This window comes from Ambystoma mexicanum, chromosome 12 (genome assembly GCF_040938575.1).
Source record: "Ambystoma mexicanum isolate Mex_15411 chromosome 12, UKY_AmexF1_1, whole genome shotgun sequence".
In the NCBI taxonomy this organism is placed as follows: Eukaryota; Metazoa; Chordata; class Amphibia; order Caudata; family Ambystomatidae; genus Ambystoma; species Ambystoma mexicanum.
In genome coordinates this window covers 590,874,710-590,895,239 of record NC_090936.1, presented here as the reverse complement: position 1 = coordinate 590,895,239, position 20,530 = coordinate 590,874,710, and the positions used below count along the sequence as shown (strand labels likewise).

General features: G+C 44.5%; 1 protein-coding gene across 6 annotated transcripts in view; it reads right to left on the bottom strand.

The window, feature by feature from the left end:
* RAD9A (RAD9 checkpoint clamp component A) overlaps positions 1-20,530 on the bottom strand; it is a 902,871-nt gene that overhangs the window by 305,639 nt on the left and 576,702 nt on the right. For 5 of the 6 annotated variants that reach the window (XM_069628954.1, XM_069628955.1, XM_069628953.1 and 2 more), the window contains exon 3: positions 16,075-16,145. The exons of the other annotated variant lie outside the window; for it this stretch is intronic. In XM_069628954.1, the coding sequence (XP_069485055.1) occupies positions 16,075-16,106 (32 nt within the window). In that variant the 5' untranslated portion in view covers positions 16,107-16,145. The remainder of the gene's footprint in view (positions 1-16,074; positions 16,146-20,530) is intronic. 6 annotated transcript variants of the gene reach the window in all.

Here is a 20,530-nt window from a genome sequence, read left to right as displayed (position 1 = left end):
TGCGTGGTTTAAGTGCATTTAAGTATTGCTGAAATAATCAGTATGCTGCCAATAATTCTAGGGTTTTGAGGAAATATTCCAGGCTGCTTCTAATAATACAATGCTTAATGTTCCAGCCTGCTGTGGCGATGCAGGAAACCACCACGGTTCTATTAAATGTGCCATCCGGTCACATTGACATTTTCCATGCCAATGTTTGCATTACCAAGCCATTTTCTTATTGCCCTAGCTAATTACATATTTTCAATATAATGCTAATATCCATATTGCTGTGTCAGTGACTACAGCAGAACTATATTCTACAACCTTAGAGGTTGTAGCAGGAGCTCCCTCTTCCCCTGCGCTGCTGGAGCAGTTGCATGCAGCCACCACCTTGGCTGTCCTCAAGGTAAGCCAGGAGGCTGTACCACTGTGCTGAATCAGATTTCAGCATCCATTCGAAAATTGCAAATTCTGCACGATATTAGGATCCTGCTTCCTAATACTTCCCTGATTACTCCCAGCACTTCCTGATACTGGGCTATGAATACGAACTTTCATTCTGCTAGATCCGAAACAGCAAAAACACGAGGTTTTCGCCATTTCAAGATGGCCGCCGCCGCATCTGCGGCTTGCCTCTAACCCCTTCTGGAGTCCCTTTGTCCCTGATTGGCTGTCCGTGGCCTCATTGCCTATTGGGAGGCACCGGCAGGTGTAAGCCGGCTCCCCACGAAGGCAACCAACAAAGGCTCCTCCTGACTGAGCCTGACCGAGCTGGACGTGCTCGAGTGCTCCCCTCACCACGAGCGCTAATCTATCTAACCAAGGTGAGATCTACATTCATCACACTACCGCTGTATTTGTAACTAGTTAGTGTGCCTCGCCCTGTGTATAGCCAGATCGGCGCCTGCATCAGCCCCTGCCTGAGTAACAATCCATGCTTTGATTATCTTGCCGCACACCGAGGCCAGTGCCATCATTCAATTCTCGTACACGTCTGCATCTCCGTGACCACCGGACACACAGCTGAGCACCTGCTGGCTGAACACCATTTATCTCATTCACTCTCCACGTTTCACCCGGAGCACGACGCTGAACTGTTTTCTACATCTCATATCATTGTACAATCTGAACGTAATGCAGTTACGAGCCTAAGTTTAACTTGCCTTAACCTCCTGCCGCGCGCGTCGACAACGCCTGTTTTATGTATAAACGTGCCCCTCTAATGTATGTTCCAGGGCCTGCTACCCGCCTCTGCCTTCACCATATTATGTAGACCGGTATCGGATTACTTATCACTGACCGCATGTCTTTCTCCCTATTACGCGGCCGATGCCTCGCCACAATTAAGATATATCTGCCTGCATTCCTCTTGTATAACCTGCCTTAACTTGTCTGTAACTGCATGATTTAAGCTATCTGTCCTCAAATTGCTTGAGTCTGCTATGACTGTTTTGAAGGCAACCTGTCCCCTAGTGTCCAACCTAGCACGCGATTACTTCTGTGGGTTTTTTATCGGTTGCTACCCACCACCCACTGCATATAACCCCTCTAGGCTTGCCATTGCCTCCTGCCAATTTGCCTGACTTATACTATGTGATGATATGATGAAGCTATATTAGCCAATTGCTTTCCCCTGATGCTAGCCTTTGCTTCCTGCCAATTTGCCTGACTTATACTATGTGATGATATGATGAAGCTATATTAGCCAATTGCTTTCCCCTGATGCTAGCCTTTGCTTCCTGCCAATTTGCCTGACTTATACTAGGTGATGATATGTTGAAGCTATATTAGCCAACTGCCTTCACCTGATGCTAGCCTTTGTACTCAGCCAAATCGGCTTACACGTAGAGCACATGCGCCGCCTTTGGCATTCACTATCGCCCATCTTGCCCATTTTACAACTAGATGCTGCACTAGGTAAAATTCTTGGCTAATTGTCTCCATCCTGAACCAAGGTACCACTCTTCTATCACTTAGCCAATTGACTAACTGGAATTAAAGCTGTAGCCTTATCACTACAGCAGCTTTGACAAACGTCAGCGACCACTACTGTTAACACGGTACTGTTTCTTAGCACGCTCCAAGAGTACTGCATACTTGAAGTTTTCAACTCCTGCCTACTAGCAACGCTACCTACACCATGTATTGGTGCCTAACCACTATCCTCCACCTACTGTACATTTATACTAGACGCTGGACCAGTCAACCCGACCTACATACCAACCAAGACACATATACCAGCACATGCAAGGTAACTATTACCCTCACTTCGTGGTCTATTACCATGGCATCTGCAAACTCTTACCTGGATGGTCCAGCACTCTGGATACGCCACTTTGCTACCAGACCAACACCAAACCAACCTTGTACTACTACTAATAGAAACCTTAGATTAAATTCCAGAACCACCCCACCCACCTCTCCATGCTCTCACCACCCTAGAATTTTAACCAGAAATTCTAGATCAAGAGCACGATTGTGGACTAAAAAACCCCAACCTACAGTAGCAACAAACATCTGCGTATGGACTACAATTTAGCCAATCTAGCCACTGATTCAGACAGCAAGCTAGCCCCTATCCTTTTGCATGACCAACCCATACTACCACAAAAAAAACCCACAAAAGACACACTCATCAAAGCAGCCTTGGTGAATGCTAGATCTCTCCCTGCCCATGCTCTGGACATCGCTGACTTCATAACTCATGAAAAGCTTGATCTCCTCGCAGTCACAGAAACCTGGCTTAATGCTGCCTCCGGTCCATCTCTGGCCCTTGCTGTACCTAACGATTATGCTATTATTAGATGCGACAGAAACACCAATCAGACGAAGGGAGGTGGACTCGCCCTGATATTCAGAAATACCTTTGACATTAGAGTCATTCAGGATGTTCAAATCCCCTCTGCTGAATCCCTGTCCATCAAACTACCACTATCACCCAACCATACGGCAACAATGCACCTCATCTACCGACCACCAGGTCCCATTTCTTCTTTTATAGAGGATATTGTATCACTCATAACCACTGACACTAAACCTAATTCACAAACTATCCTATTTGGGGATTTTAATCTTGGTTTTAACAACCCTAAGAATACTAACGCCCATGATCTAGCCAACACTTTATCCGACTTGGGTCACACCCACATTATTCATGAGCCTACACATATCAAAGGTAGAACACTGGACTGGCTCACTCACCTCAATTGCTCTATTGATCTCTTATCCAATGATCCTTGCATCTGGTCGGATCATCATAAAATAACCTTTTCCATCAAAGCCAACACACACCACCCGGCTCCTATCATCGCCCCAGCTACCAGCACGAGAAATAAGAAAGACATTACATCTGACAAACTCCTACCGTTATTACTCCCCCTTCTGAACAATACTGACTCAGACTCTGACCCTACAGTCTTAGTGGATATTTACAATCAGGCAATTCCTAAAGCACTGAACACCATCGCCCCCCTAAAATTGCGGAAATCTAAACCACAGCGCCACCTTAATGCATGGTTCACGCCGCAGCTAAGAGAACTACGCAAAACTAAGAGAACTGCAGAGGCACACTGGAAAAGTGCCCTACATTAACCAATAAGAACGAGCTAACCCTAGCATCCACTAGTTACAAAGAAGCCATCCTTCTTGCTAAAAAAGACACCTACAACAAAAGGATTACGCAAGTGGAATCCAACACAAAAGAACTTTTCAAGATTCTAAAAGAATTAGAATCCCCTATTGTCCCTATTGACAAATGTGTTACTGACACACTATGGTTCAGTAACATTCAGAAGGCCCTATTAGATAATAGCTCGCCTACAATCCAAAATCAATGCGAAAAAATCCCTGCTACTAGCTGACCCGGACTACAAACAACTTCCTAACAAATCACCTACCTTTAAGTCAACTTGTAAGCCATTCAGTTTCTCATCCCTCTCAATTTGGGAAGTAGAAAACATAATTAGGAAACTTAAACCATCAAACTGCCAAGGTGATGCCTGCCCTGCCCCGATCATCAAAGCAGCAGCACACGATCTGGCACCATTTATTACCAACCTCATCAATGCCTCCTTCAGAACGGAGTAGTGCCTGATAACCTAAAAGAAGTGTGGGTCATTCCTCTACTCAAAAAACCTACTCTTGACCCAGCCAACCCGTCTAACTACAGGCCGATAACAACTGTACCCTTCCTATTAAAAATACTGGATAGAGCAGCCTATCTGCAAATACAGGCCTATCTAGAATCGAACAATCTCCTGGGACTAAGGCAATCCGGCTTCCGACCCAGACATGGCACGGAAACCGCATTAATAGATCTCGCTACCCAGATCCAAATCCTAAAAGACATGGTAAACTTGCACTCCTCTTACTGCTTGACCTGTCAGCAGCTTTTGACTTGGTCAACCACCAAACACTCTGTCACCACTTGAAAACTGCAGCACACTTTTCAGACGCAGCCACTGCCTGGATCAGTTCGTTCCTGGCGAACAGAACCATGAGGGTCTTCTCTCCCACTGATTCAGCTGAACCCTCACCAGTACCTTGTGGAGTCCCGCAAGCTTCTTGTGTGTCCCCAACGCTTTATAATGTATTCACAAAGCCCCTCTTCGATATCCTTGACTATCTGGGTGTCACGTATACCAATTATGCAGACGACACCCAGATACTCATTCCTATCTCGGGTGACTATGAAACAGACAGCAAAACCCTCAATGAAATATACTCAGTAATACAAGCATGAATGGCACATCATGGACTTCGTCTCAACGACAAAAAACTGAGCTGATCATCCTTGGCACTCACGCCAAACTAAAAAATCTAAACTGCTTTCAAATCTTTCACTATAGATGGTAATCTCATTCCCGTCTCAAACACTAAAACCCTTGATATCTACAATAATGCCATCAGGGCAGCCCTCAACATCCCCAAAAAGTCGCATATTTCTGAGACTAGACGCAATCTACACTGGCTCCCAGTAGAGCATAGAATATCCCTCAAAACTTTGGCCCTCACACACAAAGCCAGGGCCAACCTTGCACCGGCCAACCTTGCACCAGCCTACCTCACCAACCAACTTACACCGCATACATCATCAAGACCACTTAGAGCAGCTCAAGCAAACACTATGTCCATACCAAGATTCAAACTCCATAACTCGGGTGGAGCCAGCTTCCCCGTATAAGCTTCGAAACTATGGAACACACTCCCCGCGCGCCTTAGGTCAGAACCCTCATTTAACCTATTCAAACGCAACACGAAGCACTGGCTTCACAACATGGACACTGTGACAGTCTAAACTTTCCAGATCCTAGAACGACTGATTGCCGACGGTACATATTGTAAATAATGTATTTATTTTAGACTATGTATGTATGTATCTGTAATATTAAGTATGTATCTATCTGTAACCGTAACGTAACCTTTGTTTACTGCATTCAAATGTAACTGTAACCAGATCTAAATTACGCGCCCGTATGCCCCCGGGCCTGGCTGCGCTTTATAAATAAAACAAATACAAATTGTATATTAGTAAAAGAAGCTTCTAAACAAAGGGGTGCATGGTCTTAATCCCTGGTCCTCCAGGCTCAATACATTAGAAATAAGCAAAAATGGGACCCCTGGGATAGGGAATAGCCAACTTAACACATTTATCTTTTTAAAATATATCAATAAATGCCAATCATTGAATTCAAATGCTTTTATTTTCATATCAAAATATAAAATGTAAATTCTTACAACATTTAACCAAAAACACTTCCTATATTCAACTCACACTGGTTCACTCCTACCATTCATTCACTGTTACTTTCAAAGACAAACATATAACACATATCTCTGACAAAATAGTCAATAAAATATCCTTTTTTGCACTGTGAAAAGTCCTCCACCAAAGTTCTCATGGTTCTATCCGTGTACTATTAGTTACACCGATATATCCGTCTACACATGTTTTGGTTGTCTGTTTGGACATCAGTACATTGGTCAACTTGGTAATGCAACCTTCATCACGCCCACTATGGGGAGTTCCATCATCCCCATTTAAATGAGTAGGGTGAGTTCCACCACTCAAAAATGTCAAACAAAGCACTTTTGATGACAATTTCAATGCTCAGAACGTATCCTTGATTCTCCAAGAGAAGTTCTTCAATCTCTAACTAGTGTCTTTGAGATATTGATCATCAGATTACTCAAATCCTAATTCACTTCATCTACATTTGTTCTTATGCGCACATATTCCAAATGCCAATTTTTAATTTGGATTTCCAGAGAGTTCCTTCAATACAGTTGAGTATCTACGATGGACCTTTTAATTTTTCTCGCTCTTCACATCAAAACCCTTTCAAACGCAATGCTTCCGTCACGTGAAGGTTGCATTTCCAAGTGAACAAATGTACTGATGTCCAAACAGACAACCGAAACACGTGTAGCCAGATATATCGGTGTAACTAATAGTACACAGATAGAACCATCAGAAGATTTGGTGGAGGACTTTTCACAGTGCAACAAGGATATTTTAGTAAAAGAAGGACATAAACAGTATGTCTTAAATTCACTCAGGCGACTGTGACAAATTTAATTCCAAAATGATATGTAAAGAACAAAAACAAATAATCAATTCACTACAAGCAGTAGACAAATTAGAACAGTATACATTACCTAAAAAGATGTAAGAAAATAATACAAAATGATTACAAGATTTACAGCATTCAGTTTCCAGAACAGCGGGCCTTGACAGTGGCAAGAAAGCAAGAATTATTTTTAAAAGAAATGTACACATGGAAGAAGGCTTAGTTAATGGAGCTTTGGGCAACATATTTGGTTTGATAAATGATGCCAGCAACGCATTTATTGAATATATTGCAATAAAGTTTCAGAACATTAAAGAAGTTCAAGAAATCGGTTTTCAAAAAGTAAAAGATATTTATGTTATAAGTAAACAATTCCCAATTATCCTGCATATGCATTAACAATACATACATCTCAGGGGCTACGTATAGACACAGCATTAGTAGATATTGGCTAAAAACGTTTTCACTGATCGATTGAGCTATGTAGTCTTATCCAGAATATGAACACTAAATGACTTACTTTCAATAAACCTCGATGTAGCCAAAATTTGATCTGATATCCTATGCACAAAAAACATGTTCCAAACCATTGATCAACAACTGTAGTACCAACTAAACTTGGAACAGTTACTGCAAAAGTTAAATCCAGCGTCTTAAAATTAAAATAAAGTAGTATTTTAGTGTTAACTAAAAGTAAGGTCCCAAATTAACTAACAAAAAAAGTACTTCAAACAATACAAACCCCTACAGAAATAGCCCTCAAGATTTAATAAACTATACTTGAGTAAATCGTTACGCTAATGCGTCTTTCCATATGGTATTACAATTAGTACTTTTAATACAAAAAAATTCAAAATGAAAGCCACAATCTTTCTACTTTAGCAGTACAATCATTAATTAAAAAATATTCACAAAATCCTAGAAAAGTACAGTTTACTGTTATACTTACACACAAACTATTGCCTCAAACATTCACCAAAAATGAACAATATCTTCATTAATTATTGTCAATATTTCAGTTATCAATTGCCGCAAGAATAAATATTAATCAAACATTCTGTATATCTACAGGCAAAAGCCTCCATATATAATTAAGTCAAATAACATTCAAATATTCTTAAGCAAAGCACTCAAAGTCACATATCCGGTACCATTGTTCACAGATAGTAGCTTTTAAAATCTGTTATCCTACTAGCTTTAGGAATCTTTTCCTCCTATTCCAGGCGTAATATAGGAAGTCAAGAACTGCATATGTGATAACGGGAAAAACGTGACTTTTACACAGACTCTCTGCACTATCCTAATCTGTTATGCCATGTTTGCAGAGGCAAGATTTTAGAATCCTTCTGCTAATTGTCGAGTATGCAGGGCATAGGAATAGAAAGTGCTGGTATTCCCCATGTAATGAGTACAGGAGGGGTATTTGTCTCAGTTAGCAACATTCCATCTTGCTGTAATGCTTGCAAGTGATAAAATGCCTAGTCTTAACTTTAAGAAAAGGAGACGGGCCAATGGCTTCTCGGTAAGCATTATATAATTTTCCAGACCAATGTCATTTTTTAATCGGCAGGTGCGATAGACTACACGCTTATGCTGGTGACAGGGCTAACATATTTTCTTACCAACAAATCCCTATATGCAGTGGTCACTTGCTCTTTACTGTTCAAAGTAATTGCAGATGAATATGCCAAAGGTTTTCCAGATCCAAGTGCCACAACCAGCCCTTGGCATTTTTTTCTTGACAATTACAACATGTAATAACTTTCAATATAAGCAACATCTCAGAGTTCGGTTCACATGTACATTTACTTCATGTAGGTCACAATACTTTATTTATCAGAGTGTCCCCTCCGTCTAACTGGGGGCGTATCTAGACTATTTTCTAAGTAGTGGCGGAATGGGTCTCATATGTCTTTGGGTCTATTGGTGGCCAAAACTATCGATATGTAGCCCTCTTCACATTCATTTATATAGGATAGGTCTTTAATTCTTGCCTGTACGGTAGGGGCAGCCTTTGCCTTCCAGTTTCTGGGGATATTGCGTTTTGCGACTGCACCCGCAACTGAAGAGTTTAAGTATCTTAATGGGTACTTTCCCAATGTCGCCTAGGAGATATTTCAGTAGGGTGGGTTGAATGTGAATGTCGAGTATACTGCTAAGACTGTCAGCCACCCCACCCAGTACTAGATAATTGGTGGACAGTCCCAGTACATGTGGAATGAGTCAGCTTCCGGAGCCTTACACTTGGGCAGCAGGCCAGCGTATTCGGATTAAATGGTAAAGTGAAGATGATTCAGGATTTTAAATTGTATCGATCTCAGGTTCGCGTTCAGGGAAACTGTTTTCATGAGTTGGCAGTAGCGGGTCCAATGAGTATCGTCCAATGACACATCCAGGTCTCTTTCCCATATCGCTTTCATTACATTTTCTGAGGGGGAATGGGACTGTGTCACTCTATAGAAATATAGTCAGTCCTGGACCCTGTTCTGGGGCATAATGACCACCATGAACGGGTGAGTCGCCCGCTCAGTTGGGACATCTGTATCTGAACATCACTTTCATCCGTTGATATTGCAGAGTAATGATGGGCCCATGACCTATTTTATCCGGACCTCCCCCAGTGTAACGAATGTCCCGTTGGGGAACATTTCCCCCATAGTCAATTGCTTTTAAGGGTCCCATGCTCTTTGTACTGTTGTGTTGAATGTGGGGGCGATATCTAGGTAATACCAAAGAGGAGATGTATCACTATATGGGTCTGGGATACCCATCTTCTTGAATAATCTGGACCATGCCTCCAATGTGCTGGTCACGGGGTACACCTCGTCAATCTTGCCATATGCCCTTGCAACTATCACTGAGCATATATATCTGTAGGCGAGCTTGCATATTTCTCCACCTGTATGTGGGCGTATTTTTCAGTATTGGTGAAGCATCTTGCAAATTGTGCCTGTGCAGCGTTATAGTACAGTTCAAAATCGGGGGCAGCAACGCCACCTGAATCGTACCTCTCACCCAGTTTATCCCAGCTCATTTTAACAGCCCCCCCCCAACCCGACCCCAAGACAAAGTTGGACGCCATCGAGGGCAGCTTAGTGAAGAAAGTGTTACCTGGCCATATTGGTATGTTATTGAAGAGATATAGTAGTTTTGGTACCACAATCATTTTCAGTAGAGCTATACGGCCGTAGGCAGAGACCAGTAATTTGTTCCAAATGTTTCGTTTCTAGTTAGGAGATGTATGGTTCATAGTTTGATGAGTACAGAGTATGCCTATCAGTGGCCACAATGACCGCTAAGTAACGGGAGGAATCTGGGGACCAGCGAAGGTCCTTCATTGCTTCCGTCTGCGTAGTCCCACGGGTCAATGGTATCATTTCAGATTTGGCTGGGTTAATTCTATATCCGGAATATCTTGAGAATTAATGTATGTCCAGCATAATGGGAGCCAGGTTGACTTATGGGGCTCTGATGTATAGCAGGATATCATCTGCATATAACGATAATAGTTGAGGGCAGCCACTCATCCGTACACCACAGTTAGAGTGCCTATGGCGCATTAATGCTGCCAGGCCTTCTATAGGGAGGGCGAAAATGAGGGGAGACAATGGGCATCCCAGTCATGTACCCCTATGTAGTGTGAAGCTGGATGAGAAGGTATGATTTGTTCCGACTGTGGCGCTTGGGTCTTTATATGGGAGTTTAAGGAAGCCTAGGAACTGGGGTCCAAACCCCAGATGCCCTAACACAACAAACACAGATTTCCAGGACACAAAATCAAATGCTTTTTCAGCGTCGAGGGATACCGTGATCACTTTGGCCTTAGAGTCAAGATGGGAGATTATAGCGAAGAGTCTGCGTACATTTAGAGAAGTGGACGTAGTTGGGATGAATCCCGACTGGTCGGGATGCACCAGTTGGGTGATATGAGGTAGTAGCCCCTTTGCTATAGCCTTGGCGAACACTTTAGTATCCACATTGATCAATGATAGGGGGCGCCATGATGTAGCTTTATGCAGGGGTTTATTCGGATTGAGTAGAACCGAGATTACCACTTCCCTTAAGGACAGGGGGAGTGTGTTCCAGTGGTCAAAGCTTCCTCCCATACCGCCAATAATTTGTGGGCCAGTTCTGTCCTACAACACCTGTATAGATCTACACGGAGACCATCAGGCCCGGGGGTCTTTCCTGCAGCAAGATGCTTTATTGACTGCCTGATCTCCTTGAGTGTTAGGGGGAGTTCCAGTACCTCCCTGGCCTTGTGCTTAAGTCTGCAGAGCAGGATCAAATTTATGTATTGAGCCAGCTCGTGCATAGTCACCCGGTCTTTGTTTTTGTATACGGATGAGTAAAATTCTAAAAAAACGTCATTAATCACCCGGTCCTCTGTCTAAGTTGTCCCGTCCCTCCCCAACGATGCTAGTGATTGGTGTAACATTGTGTTCAGTTTTGGTTAGTTTGGCAAGTGTCTTGCTAGCCTTGCCTCCCTCCCCATACCTCCTGGCTCTTGTAGGGTGAGTGACATCATCCAGCTTCCTAAATTTGTCTAGCTGCGCCTGTAAGGACGCAAGGGTTGCCTCCCCTGGTGTCAGAGCATGTACTTTTTCCAGGGATCAGCAATTATGAAGGGAAAAACACAACACCACTGTTTAGTTGCCACCTGACCCTCCTGCTGGAAGTGCCCATCTGCGGTGCTCCACTCCATTTTCGTGAGGTATCAAAGTGCAGCCTCCAGCTTACTTGTGATACTGCCAGTGACCAAGTCTCCCTTGGTGCTTCCTGTGGGAGTGCTGCACTTTTCATTGCTGCAGCCCAGAATGTCAGCACTGAGGCTCACCTCAGTCTGCTTTTCACTTGGTCTTGGCATATGCAGCCTGGGATTTGTTGATCTAGCCAGCGTGGCTCCACTGCCCCTCTTCACCCAGGCAGCTCCAGGCATACCCAGCCCAGAACTTGTAGCAGGATTCTCTGCTGCTACTCTTCACTCTGGGCCACATCTAGCATACACAGCCTGGTGCTTGACTGATACTACAGCCCCCTGCTGAACCTGATCCCAGACTGCGCTAGGCAAGGGATATGACTCACATGGAAACTGCAGCCTTTCTACTCATGGCTCGCCTTACCAACCAAATTGATCAAAGGAGGCTGGAACCTCCTAAACCAATCAGGTGCTCCTCTTGGTTTAGCAGCCTGCTCCCTTGGATCGGACAAGGCTGCCAGGTCTCTGCCCTGTCACCAAGTGTCATCATCAGAGCATCCAGAGCTGTCATTTTAATCCAAACCATATATAAAGTGCACTTTCCTGTACTTGGTGTAGTATTTCTGCAGCTTTTGGTTAGCTTAAGGTGTTGCATATATCTACAGAGCGCTCACAAAATCTACTAGCCACTCACATAGGGGAGGAGAGTTTATTAAGGGTGAGGCCCATTTGCATGGTGTTCAAACTTGCTGGCGAGTATAGGGATGTTTCAAACTTTTCTTTGACATTTACTGCAAACAAGCGTGTTTGCAGTAAATGGGAATTAAAAGTTTCAATGTGCATGGCTGGCCTCTGGGTGGCAGAATTGCACCAATATGAAGTGTGCTTATGGTGACATACACCATTTTACAGAAAGCACTGCTAAATAGTTTTTCACCAGTCACCATGGGGCGAGATCATCTTTCTTAGGCCGAGTATGTAGATGAAGGAACTCGCCCTGCACGTTTAGTGGGATTTTAAAGAATGTACAAGTCCTATAGTGATAGTAGTTAACACTATGGGATCTGTATTCTGCTGGGAGTTTTAGGTTTGTTGTCAAAGACAGAGTAACCATACTGGTCTACTATGGAGAGCCGAGTTACCCTGACAGATGCTGGGGCAAATCTGGAGACCATCTTGCTGGAATAAGACTGAAGAACAATGCACCAGAACTAATGGTGGTCAGGGCCCTTATTGATTGTCTGTTACAGTGTACAATTTGTGTTTATATTTTTTTCCACTGATTTAGGATAACCTTCCCACATTCCCCTGCCATCCTGCGTCCCTTCCTTTCCCCACACATATCCCTTAGCACAATCCCTGGGTGGTCTGAGAACACAGGGCCAACGGGATGCAGGAGAGACAGGTAAGGAGCAGGAAAAAAAAAAATCACAGTTATTATTATGGTATTTATTGAGTGCAGAACTAGCTTTGAGAAGCAACGGAGCGCTTTACAGAGGTATACACCAATACAGATACATAACAGAGCGCTTTTCAGTGGAAACAACAGAACAGACATACGGGGGTAGAATCCAGGAGGGGGACAGAGGAGTGGTACAGCTGTACCGGGTGGTGGGGAGGAGAGGGGCGACGTGATGGCATAGGTGTTGAGGAGGAGAGTCTCGTTGAAGAGGTGGGTCTTGAGTTCTTTTCTGAATTGTATGAGCGTGAGTCTGATGCCAACGGGGAGGAGGTTCCATAGTCTTGGGGCATAGGCAGCGAAGGCTTGTTTTATGGTCCTTTCCTTTTTGGAGTGGCAGATTTTAAGGCTGCACGTGTCCTGGCCTTTGTTGTTGCACTGTGCTCCGGAGAAGCTACGTTTCTCTGCGAGGTAGCTGGGTGACTTGCGGGCGACTGCCTTACAGATGATGCAGCAAGATGCGAAGGTGATTTGTGCGTGCATTGGGAGCCAGTGAAGGTCGATGAGGGCCAGGGTGTTCTCGGTAAACGATTCTTTAACATTGGTTTGTTTGTTTGTTTATTCACTTATTACGCGCTCCAGACCTGGAGGTAATAGGGCGCAACAGTATGAAAATGCAAGGCTTATATAGTTATAAAATGTACAGAAATATGCAAATATAGTAGGAATTACTGTAGCTGCAGAGCACAGTTCAGTGTGCGAATATGGCAGCTATATAGTTACAGTAATATAGAATGTACAAATATACAAATAACAGGTATTCACTCTGTGGAGCCCTCGGACTCGCAAGTAGAATAGATACATATAAATTTCAACAATATACCATGTTCAAATATACAGGTTACAGCATGTTACCCTACCGTGTAACAGTTAGACTCACAGATAGAGTAGATTCCCCATGCGTTTCGGTGGTAGCATGAAGTTAAGTCGGGATAGAAGTTAAAAGGCCTGAAGAGGCAGGAAACTATGGGTCGGACAAGATGATGTGCTTCATAACATTTTTCCTAAACGATGGAAAGGTTTGCCTTGCGAGTCTGCACCAGTCTAACTCCGTGCATTCAAACCATCCCCGTTTGATAGAAGTGGAGAATTTCGGTGTTAGGAGCCGCCAATGTAACTATCTCAACTGATTACCGGGACTGAATGGTGCTTAAGGGCTCATCAAGAAAAACAAGTCCGCTTTACCACACCCCTGGCCACCCATGCATTTTATAACAGAAATGCTGTAATAAAATTGCACAAAATGGTGAACGAGTTCTGTGGAGGACCATGTTGTATTAAGAAATACCAGTGCCCAGTTTAGAATGCAGGTGGTTTCCAATTTCTAAACTGGGAAAAATCTGCAACTCTGGTCATACACCGAAAGTAGAGAAAAGAGTTTGTCAACAGAGATATACGTTTCCTCTGAATATAGTAAACTCATCTCACAACACACATTTGCTAGTGCGCAACGCTTTTATTCCACATGGGTACATTAAGAAATATAAGAGGGGAGAAGCCTCTCTGCCGGCTCACAATTAGGCATTGAACCAGAACATGGCAATATATCAATACCAGCTGAGTGATGGTGATAGGTGATCAGAATTAAAATCACTCCTATGCTGATATTCAATAAGGCATATTTAATGACAGTGTGACACGCAATTTTGAGACCAACACTTGCATATGTAACAAGTGACAATAAATGGTATGCATGAAATGTGTAGTTCACACCCATATAGATCACAAGTTAACTGGCGCCCGCGCTGCATTCAGATGTGGACGATGGCAGGGTAGGCGCAGGAGGTAATGAAAAATGAACTGTAAGCTTTTATTAGAACAGTGTCTGACATGGCCTCTTCTAAAATCATCATTACTTTCGCGTGTCAGTACACAAATCTTCTGTGTTTCTTTCTGCAATTGATTAAGGTATCAGTAACTTTGGAAACACTAGACGGACTTGACAGCATTATCGCGTAACGGAAAGCGTACCCTCTGATTGTATTACGCTAGGTGAGTCCAACGTGTAAATGCACAAGGAAGCATGCTTGGCATGGTGCACAACATTGCAAATGAGCAATGCTCACCCCTTTTTTGAGTCACCAGCTGGATTTGGAGGCTATGGGGCATATAATTCCAAGTGGGCATGCACATTTATTTTATGTAACATGGCACTTCTTTCACCTGGATTAATCTTTATGGATTTATATTTTGGTAGAACAAGGGGTATTTCACGTACATAGCCAATGGAATTAACAGCTAACTACATTTCTCTAAGAGACTAACCACGCATTCCCCAGATGACGTGGGCACAATTTAAACGAAGTCCATGCTGATGCACCATATAATCACGTGCATCAAGTAATCTTTCACACATGCACACGGGATTTTTCGCAACATGTCTACCATGCCTTGAAGCACATGCTACACTATCAGTATGCATCTAATTAGCATCATACCAATATGTGGTTCTCTCTAGTTCAACGGGAATACTGTAGCATCTAAACCAGAGGAACAGGCAGCATATACACATATACTCTTAAGGGACACAGTCCAACAGTAGGTAATTAATGGGGGTCATGCAGGGCACCATTTTCCGTACATGTTGTGACTGTCATGTTGATCTCAGTTTGGCTCTTATACAGTGCTTTTCATATCAATGCAATATAGTTGAATTTCTAGGAAACCATGGTGCTTTAGCAATGTTTAAGATTGGTTTATTAGGGAGCGGAACAGTACCAATAGGGGACAATACTTGCTTTGCTAAGATTAGAACGACATAGGCATCATCTGCCACAGCTAACAATGTCACTAATGATAAATGAGTAACTTAGGATACTCACACATGTTTGTTTTTCTTTGTGTCTCCTCCCCTTTTCCATCTTTTATGACCATTGATTTTTCTTTGATCGATAATATCAAATTGTTTATATGATTATGTAATGTGAAAATCGCAATTTTCATGTCTGATTACAACTTAAAATGTAGATACTGTTGATTTGCCTTGAAAAAGACTGCCAAGGTAGAAACACATGTTGGCACAGCAAATAAATCAGAAGGCTACAAAATAAACAGCTATCTTCTTCAAAATCTGACTCTGTATCAGCGCACTGATCTTGGCACTTTGTTACTCTTAGACCACACAAGGCAGGGGTTAACCTAGTCGTGCCAGTCTACAGCTGATCAACTTTAGCATACTCTTCAATTACCATTGAATCATTAGCCACAGCGCCCACATACCTGGTACCCCCAATTATCTATTCAGAGAACACCGAAGTTTGCCTTTGAAAACAGGAACCATATATCAGAGATTGGACCCATCAGAGCATCTATAAGCATTAGGGCTGGACACCACAGTTGGTTTCCCAATTTGGATTGGTACTCACCCCATCTTCCAGAGGCTCGAAGTACAGTTCATCTCCAATCCGGGAAAGAGAATGGATGGCTTTTCCCAGTACTATGGAGAGAGAGAGAGAGAGAGAGAGAGAGAGAAACTTTTAGTGAACAAGATGGGTGTTGGGAGTAAAGGAAAATTACGTGTAAGGTGGCGAAGAAACAGAGATAAAAAGAAAAGAAGGATGGGGTGTGTTGGGCGGGGGGCGTTTGGCCCAAGCGCCCTCCCCCCAAAGCGCTTTCTGATGTGGCAGAGTTCTGGAAGTGTGCAGCAGGGGATTGGGGAGGTTACAGGGGTTAGGAGGTATCGCCAAGGGTTATAGTGCAGGGAGGGTGGTGTATGCTTTAGCTTTAAAATACATGGACTTAAAACGCCATCTTACATATTAGCAGCCATAGTGAAACTGAGGCTTAGCTTCGCACTGCAGACAGAGTTGCAGCCTGAGCCACACACATGGATAATAAGTGTATGCATGCAGGTTGCAGCATGGGCACCGATGAGATAGGCCAGAGCTGCAGAGATTCATAGACCTTTCATTGTCTCATGTTGCCAGAATTCGTATCCAGAAGGAATACGCCCTGCAATACCACAAGGGGGTTTAGAGCTCTCTGCAAAAAGCGATCCCATGAGAACGAGGGCACGAGCCTCCGACCTTCCATGTCCCAGCTCTAAGTAATAGCACCCAGATGCCCCCATCCCAAGAACTCAGCATTCCAAAGTGCCAGTCAGTCCCAGACCAACGATCATAAAACTGTTGGACCCCAAACGATCAAGAAAGATCAGAAAGCAGGGACCATTTGCCTTCACGATAGGGCATGTGATTTGTGCTGCGAGGTGCCAAGAGGAGTAAAACATAGCCAAAACAAGGATGGGGAGCTTTGGACGGGTACCAACGTGTCTGAAATTTAGCTGTTGTTTGTTCGATGCAATGACCTCAAAGTATCCTCTTAGGCCTTGTCTGCAGTATCAGGTGCACATCAGATGAGAGATAGAGCCTGCGCTGTTTTTCTTCACATATTCACCAATTAATTGTAGCTTTATACCTGATGACGCGCAAGGAGGAACCCATGTGGAAGAAGACAGACAGACAGGCTGGGACCAATGGCCTGACATTCCTTATGGAGCAGGTAGTTTATGTATAGGGTCTAACCAAACTGACAATACCATTGTACATTTTTTAATTTACGTCACAGATGACGTTGTGTGCCTCAAAGTGTTGCTCGTACTTATTCTGACGTTCTGTGGCAGCAGAGTTCTTTGCTGGCGCACTTCTACTTTTGTGGAAATAAAACTGTTCTCCTAGCAAAAGGTGCACTGGGCCTTTTCCCCCAGTGGGTTGCATATTTTTGGTGTGAGCATTGAGGGGTTTCTCTACAATTTTGGTGACCCCAGCAACCCACAAGAAGACAGAGGCTTCCAGGTCGCATCTCTGGAGGGACCGTCCCCACCTACAGTGATCTGTCCCAACCACGCAACCCGCAGTGGTGTACAGGAGCCGTTTTTTGTCTGCTCTTTGGAGCGGGGCATGGCTCCTAGGAGAGTGCAGGTCGTTATCGAGACCCTGCGACGGAGGAGCTTGGGTAAATACGCAGATGTAAGTACACCTCTTGCGAGCGACAACGGGGACAGGGGTGAGTGGGGAGGTGCAGTGTGTGCGTGTGAAGAGATAGTGCGTAAGATTTTATATTTGTTATATCATTCAGGAGATAACGAGGAGGAAAACAGGAGTGTTGGATCCTTTCAGAGTAAGGGGAGATGATAGCGCGCCATTTTTTATTTTGATAAGGGATACAAAAAGTAGGAGCTCTGTATAATTAAGAGAGCTCAGATTCCTGTGCACAATATATTCCGGGGTGGGGGTGAAGGAGGCAGAGTAGTGGTTGGTGTTTTAGCTTATTGTTTTAGTGTATTGAATAAGTTGTGTGTATTCAGTGGAGGCCGAGGGAGGGCCTGTGAAAGTAGTGTGGTGTGTGTGAAGTGCAGGAGGGAGCGTGAAGGGAGGGGGCATGGATTGGAGGCGGGACGGAGGACTGGTAGTGACGGTTGTAATAACAGTGTGCAACTAGACTTTTTTTTTTGGTAATGACTCAGCTGGAGTATATGTACAGTGCATTGCCACTATACAAGGACAAGATAGAGAAGTACCACAACCAGTGGGTGGTAGAGACCCAAGGGGGGGATGCCCCACCATAGGCCAGAGCAGGGTACCAATAACAGATATATTAGAACATATGAACACGTTCCCAACTGCTAAATATAAAGGTAAACAACTGTAGACACACAGTGCGATTTTAGACTTGTGGAAAATGGTAGAGGACACCATTTGGTGTATGCCCCGGCAAGTAGGTAGTACCACCTTGAATAAATCGAACGCAACAGCACCATAGGAAGCGCCACAGCCGGCGCCGGGAGAGGTCATTTATCCACTCATCACATGTCCAGCATAGGATACACTAACCAAACATATGTGCCCACGGCAGCTACCGCCCCACCCCATATCGACCAACACTGAACAGCATTCCACCACGGGAGAGTAAATCACAGAAGGAGTTAGAGGAGGCCTTGGAGGCAATGCAAGCAGAGTTGGGACGTCTGAGGGCAGTGAAGGAAGGTGAGAGCAACCGAGGTGTGGTCTGGACGAGTGAGGGTCAGAGATATTTTGTTCAGACTGGATAGCACCGCAATAAAAGATGTGCATGTTGAGAGAAGGAAGGGTAGGCTATGGGACAGTTCGGTCAGACAGGGATGCGAACAGAGAACTGCGAGAGGGAGAATGGGATACTGTGTATGAATTAAAAGATGACCAGGGGGATGCCCAGGATGCACTGGAGATATCACCCAAAGTAGAGAGCTTGTGGGGACTGGGATTGAGAAGCAGATATGGGTGGGTAGCAGTGGCAAGGAAAAAGGGAAGTGATCGACGGAAAGCGAAGCGAGGCACAAGCATGCAACTGCCGTTTTGCACAAGGGGCCCATGATGGCACAATATGTATGGACAAGAATAACCTGATCAAAACGCTCCCGCCCCTTACTGCTGGTAGACATATGCATTTGAAAAACAGACAGCAGGAATTCCCTTGGGGGCGGGAGACATGAAAGGTTTACTTGTTGCAATTGTGGGAGATCAGGCGGGTGACTTGTGGGTTAAGGTCGGATATCCAGGGGTGAAGTTAGATGACTATGCACATGATGGGGTCCCTTTCAACAATATCAGAGTGCAGTTGTGGGACGCACTGCAGCAGGCACACCAGACTTGCAGTCCATAATGCAGTACACTATGGGGGATGAGGACCCTGTGCAAAACATTTTAAAGGGCCAGGAGATGTGGAGAGCGGAGACGGGTAACCAGTGGGACCAATCAGTTCCTCTTTTCTATTTTTTTTTATTAGAAGAGTATTACCTAAGGAAGTCCAGAATGCGCTCGACAAGATAGTGGGGCTAGAGGCGAAGGCGTGAGCTGAAATTCAGACCATCATTGTAAAAGGATTAAAGAACGAGAGAAGGAAATGGCTCAGAAACAGCAGGCTGAGGAAGCGAATTAGCGCAGAAAGAAATAGCTAAAATAGCACATGAAGGGATGGTAACAGCAAACACAGAAACTGACTCGGCGTAGCAGGCTGCTGCGCGCACTGATGGGAGTATAGCAGCGTTTTGGCCAGGCAAAGGACAGGGCAGTGGGGCGGCAGACCTCAGCATCAGTATCCTGAATGACCAGGTCTGTAACAAGGAAGGGGCGGGTTCCGAGGGGGCAGAAGGGAGTTTGGTGGGATGGGGCCCAGGGGTGGTATGGGGTCATCCCAGTGTTGGAGCTGTGTGTGGGGAATGGGGTAACTTTGCAAGACTTTGTAGAAGTAGGCAGGGAGCAGGGTACAACCCATACAACCAACTTACACCGCCGCAGCCATGTACCTTCCCACCCCTGATGTTCACCTCTATACCCTACAAAACACACCAAACTTATAACCAGTTGCCACCAGAACCCCCACACGTGCAGGCACAAGCACCACCTAATGCACACCCACAAGCAGCTCAGCAGAATATCTTGTACGGAGGCCAAATGCCTACACCCAATGCAGTGCGAAATGGAATGGTAGTGCCGTACCGAGGGGTCAGTGTCATGGGAGGAAACCCTTTCCCATTCCCAGGTACCAATTCCTACCCCAATTAGGACAGCCCACAGAAAGCTCTTGTGCGCCCAGTCCTGTCCATGACTACCCACCCTAACCAGGAACCCTTGGTGGGCCCAGAGATAGGTAATAAGCAATTCATCTTTATGGTCGACACAGGGGCCACTAAACCAAGCATCACTGTGAGAGACTTTCCATTATCAGGTGAAACTCTTGACACGCAGGGATTCTCTGGGGCTGTTGCAACGGTTCCTTACACAGAAGGGGTAGCTATCAAAACAGGAGGAAAAGTGTGTGCACCCTTGTTGTATTCGGAGTCCT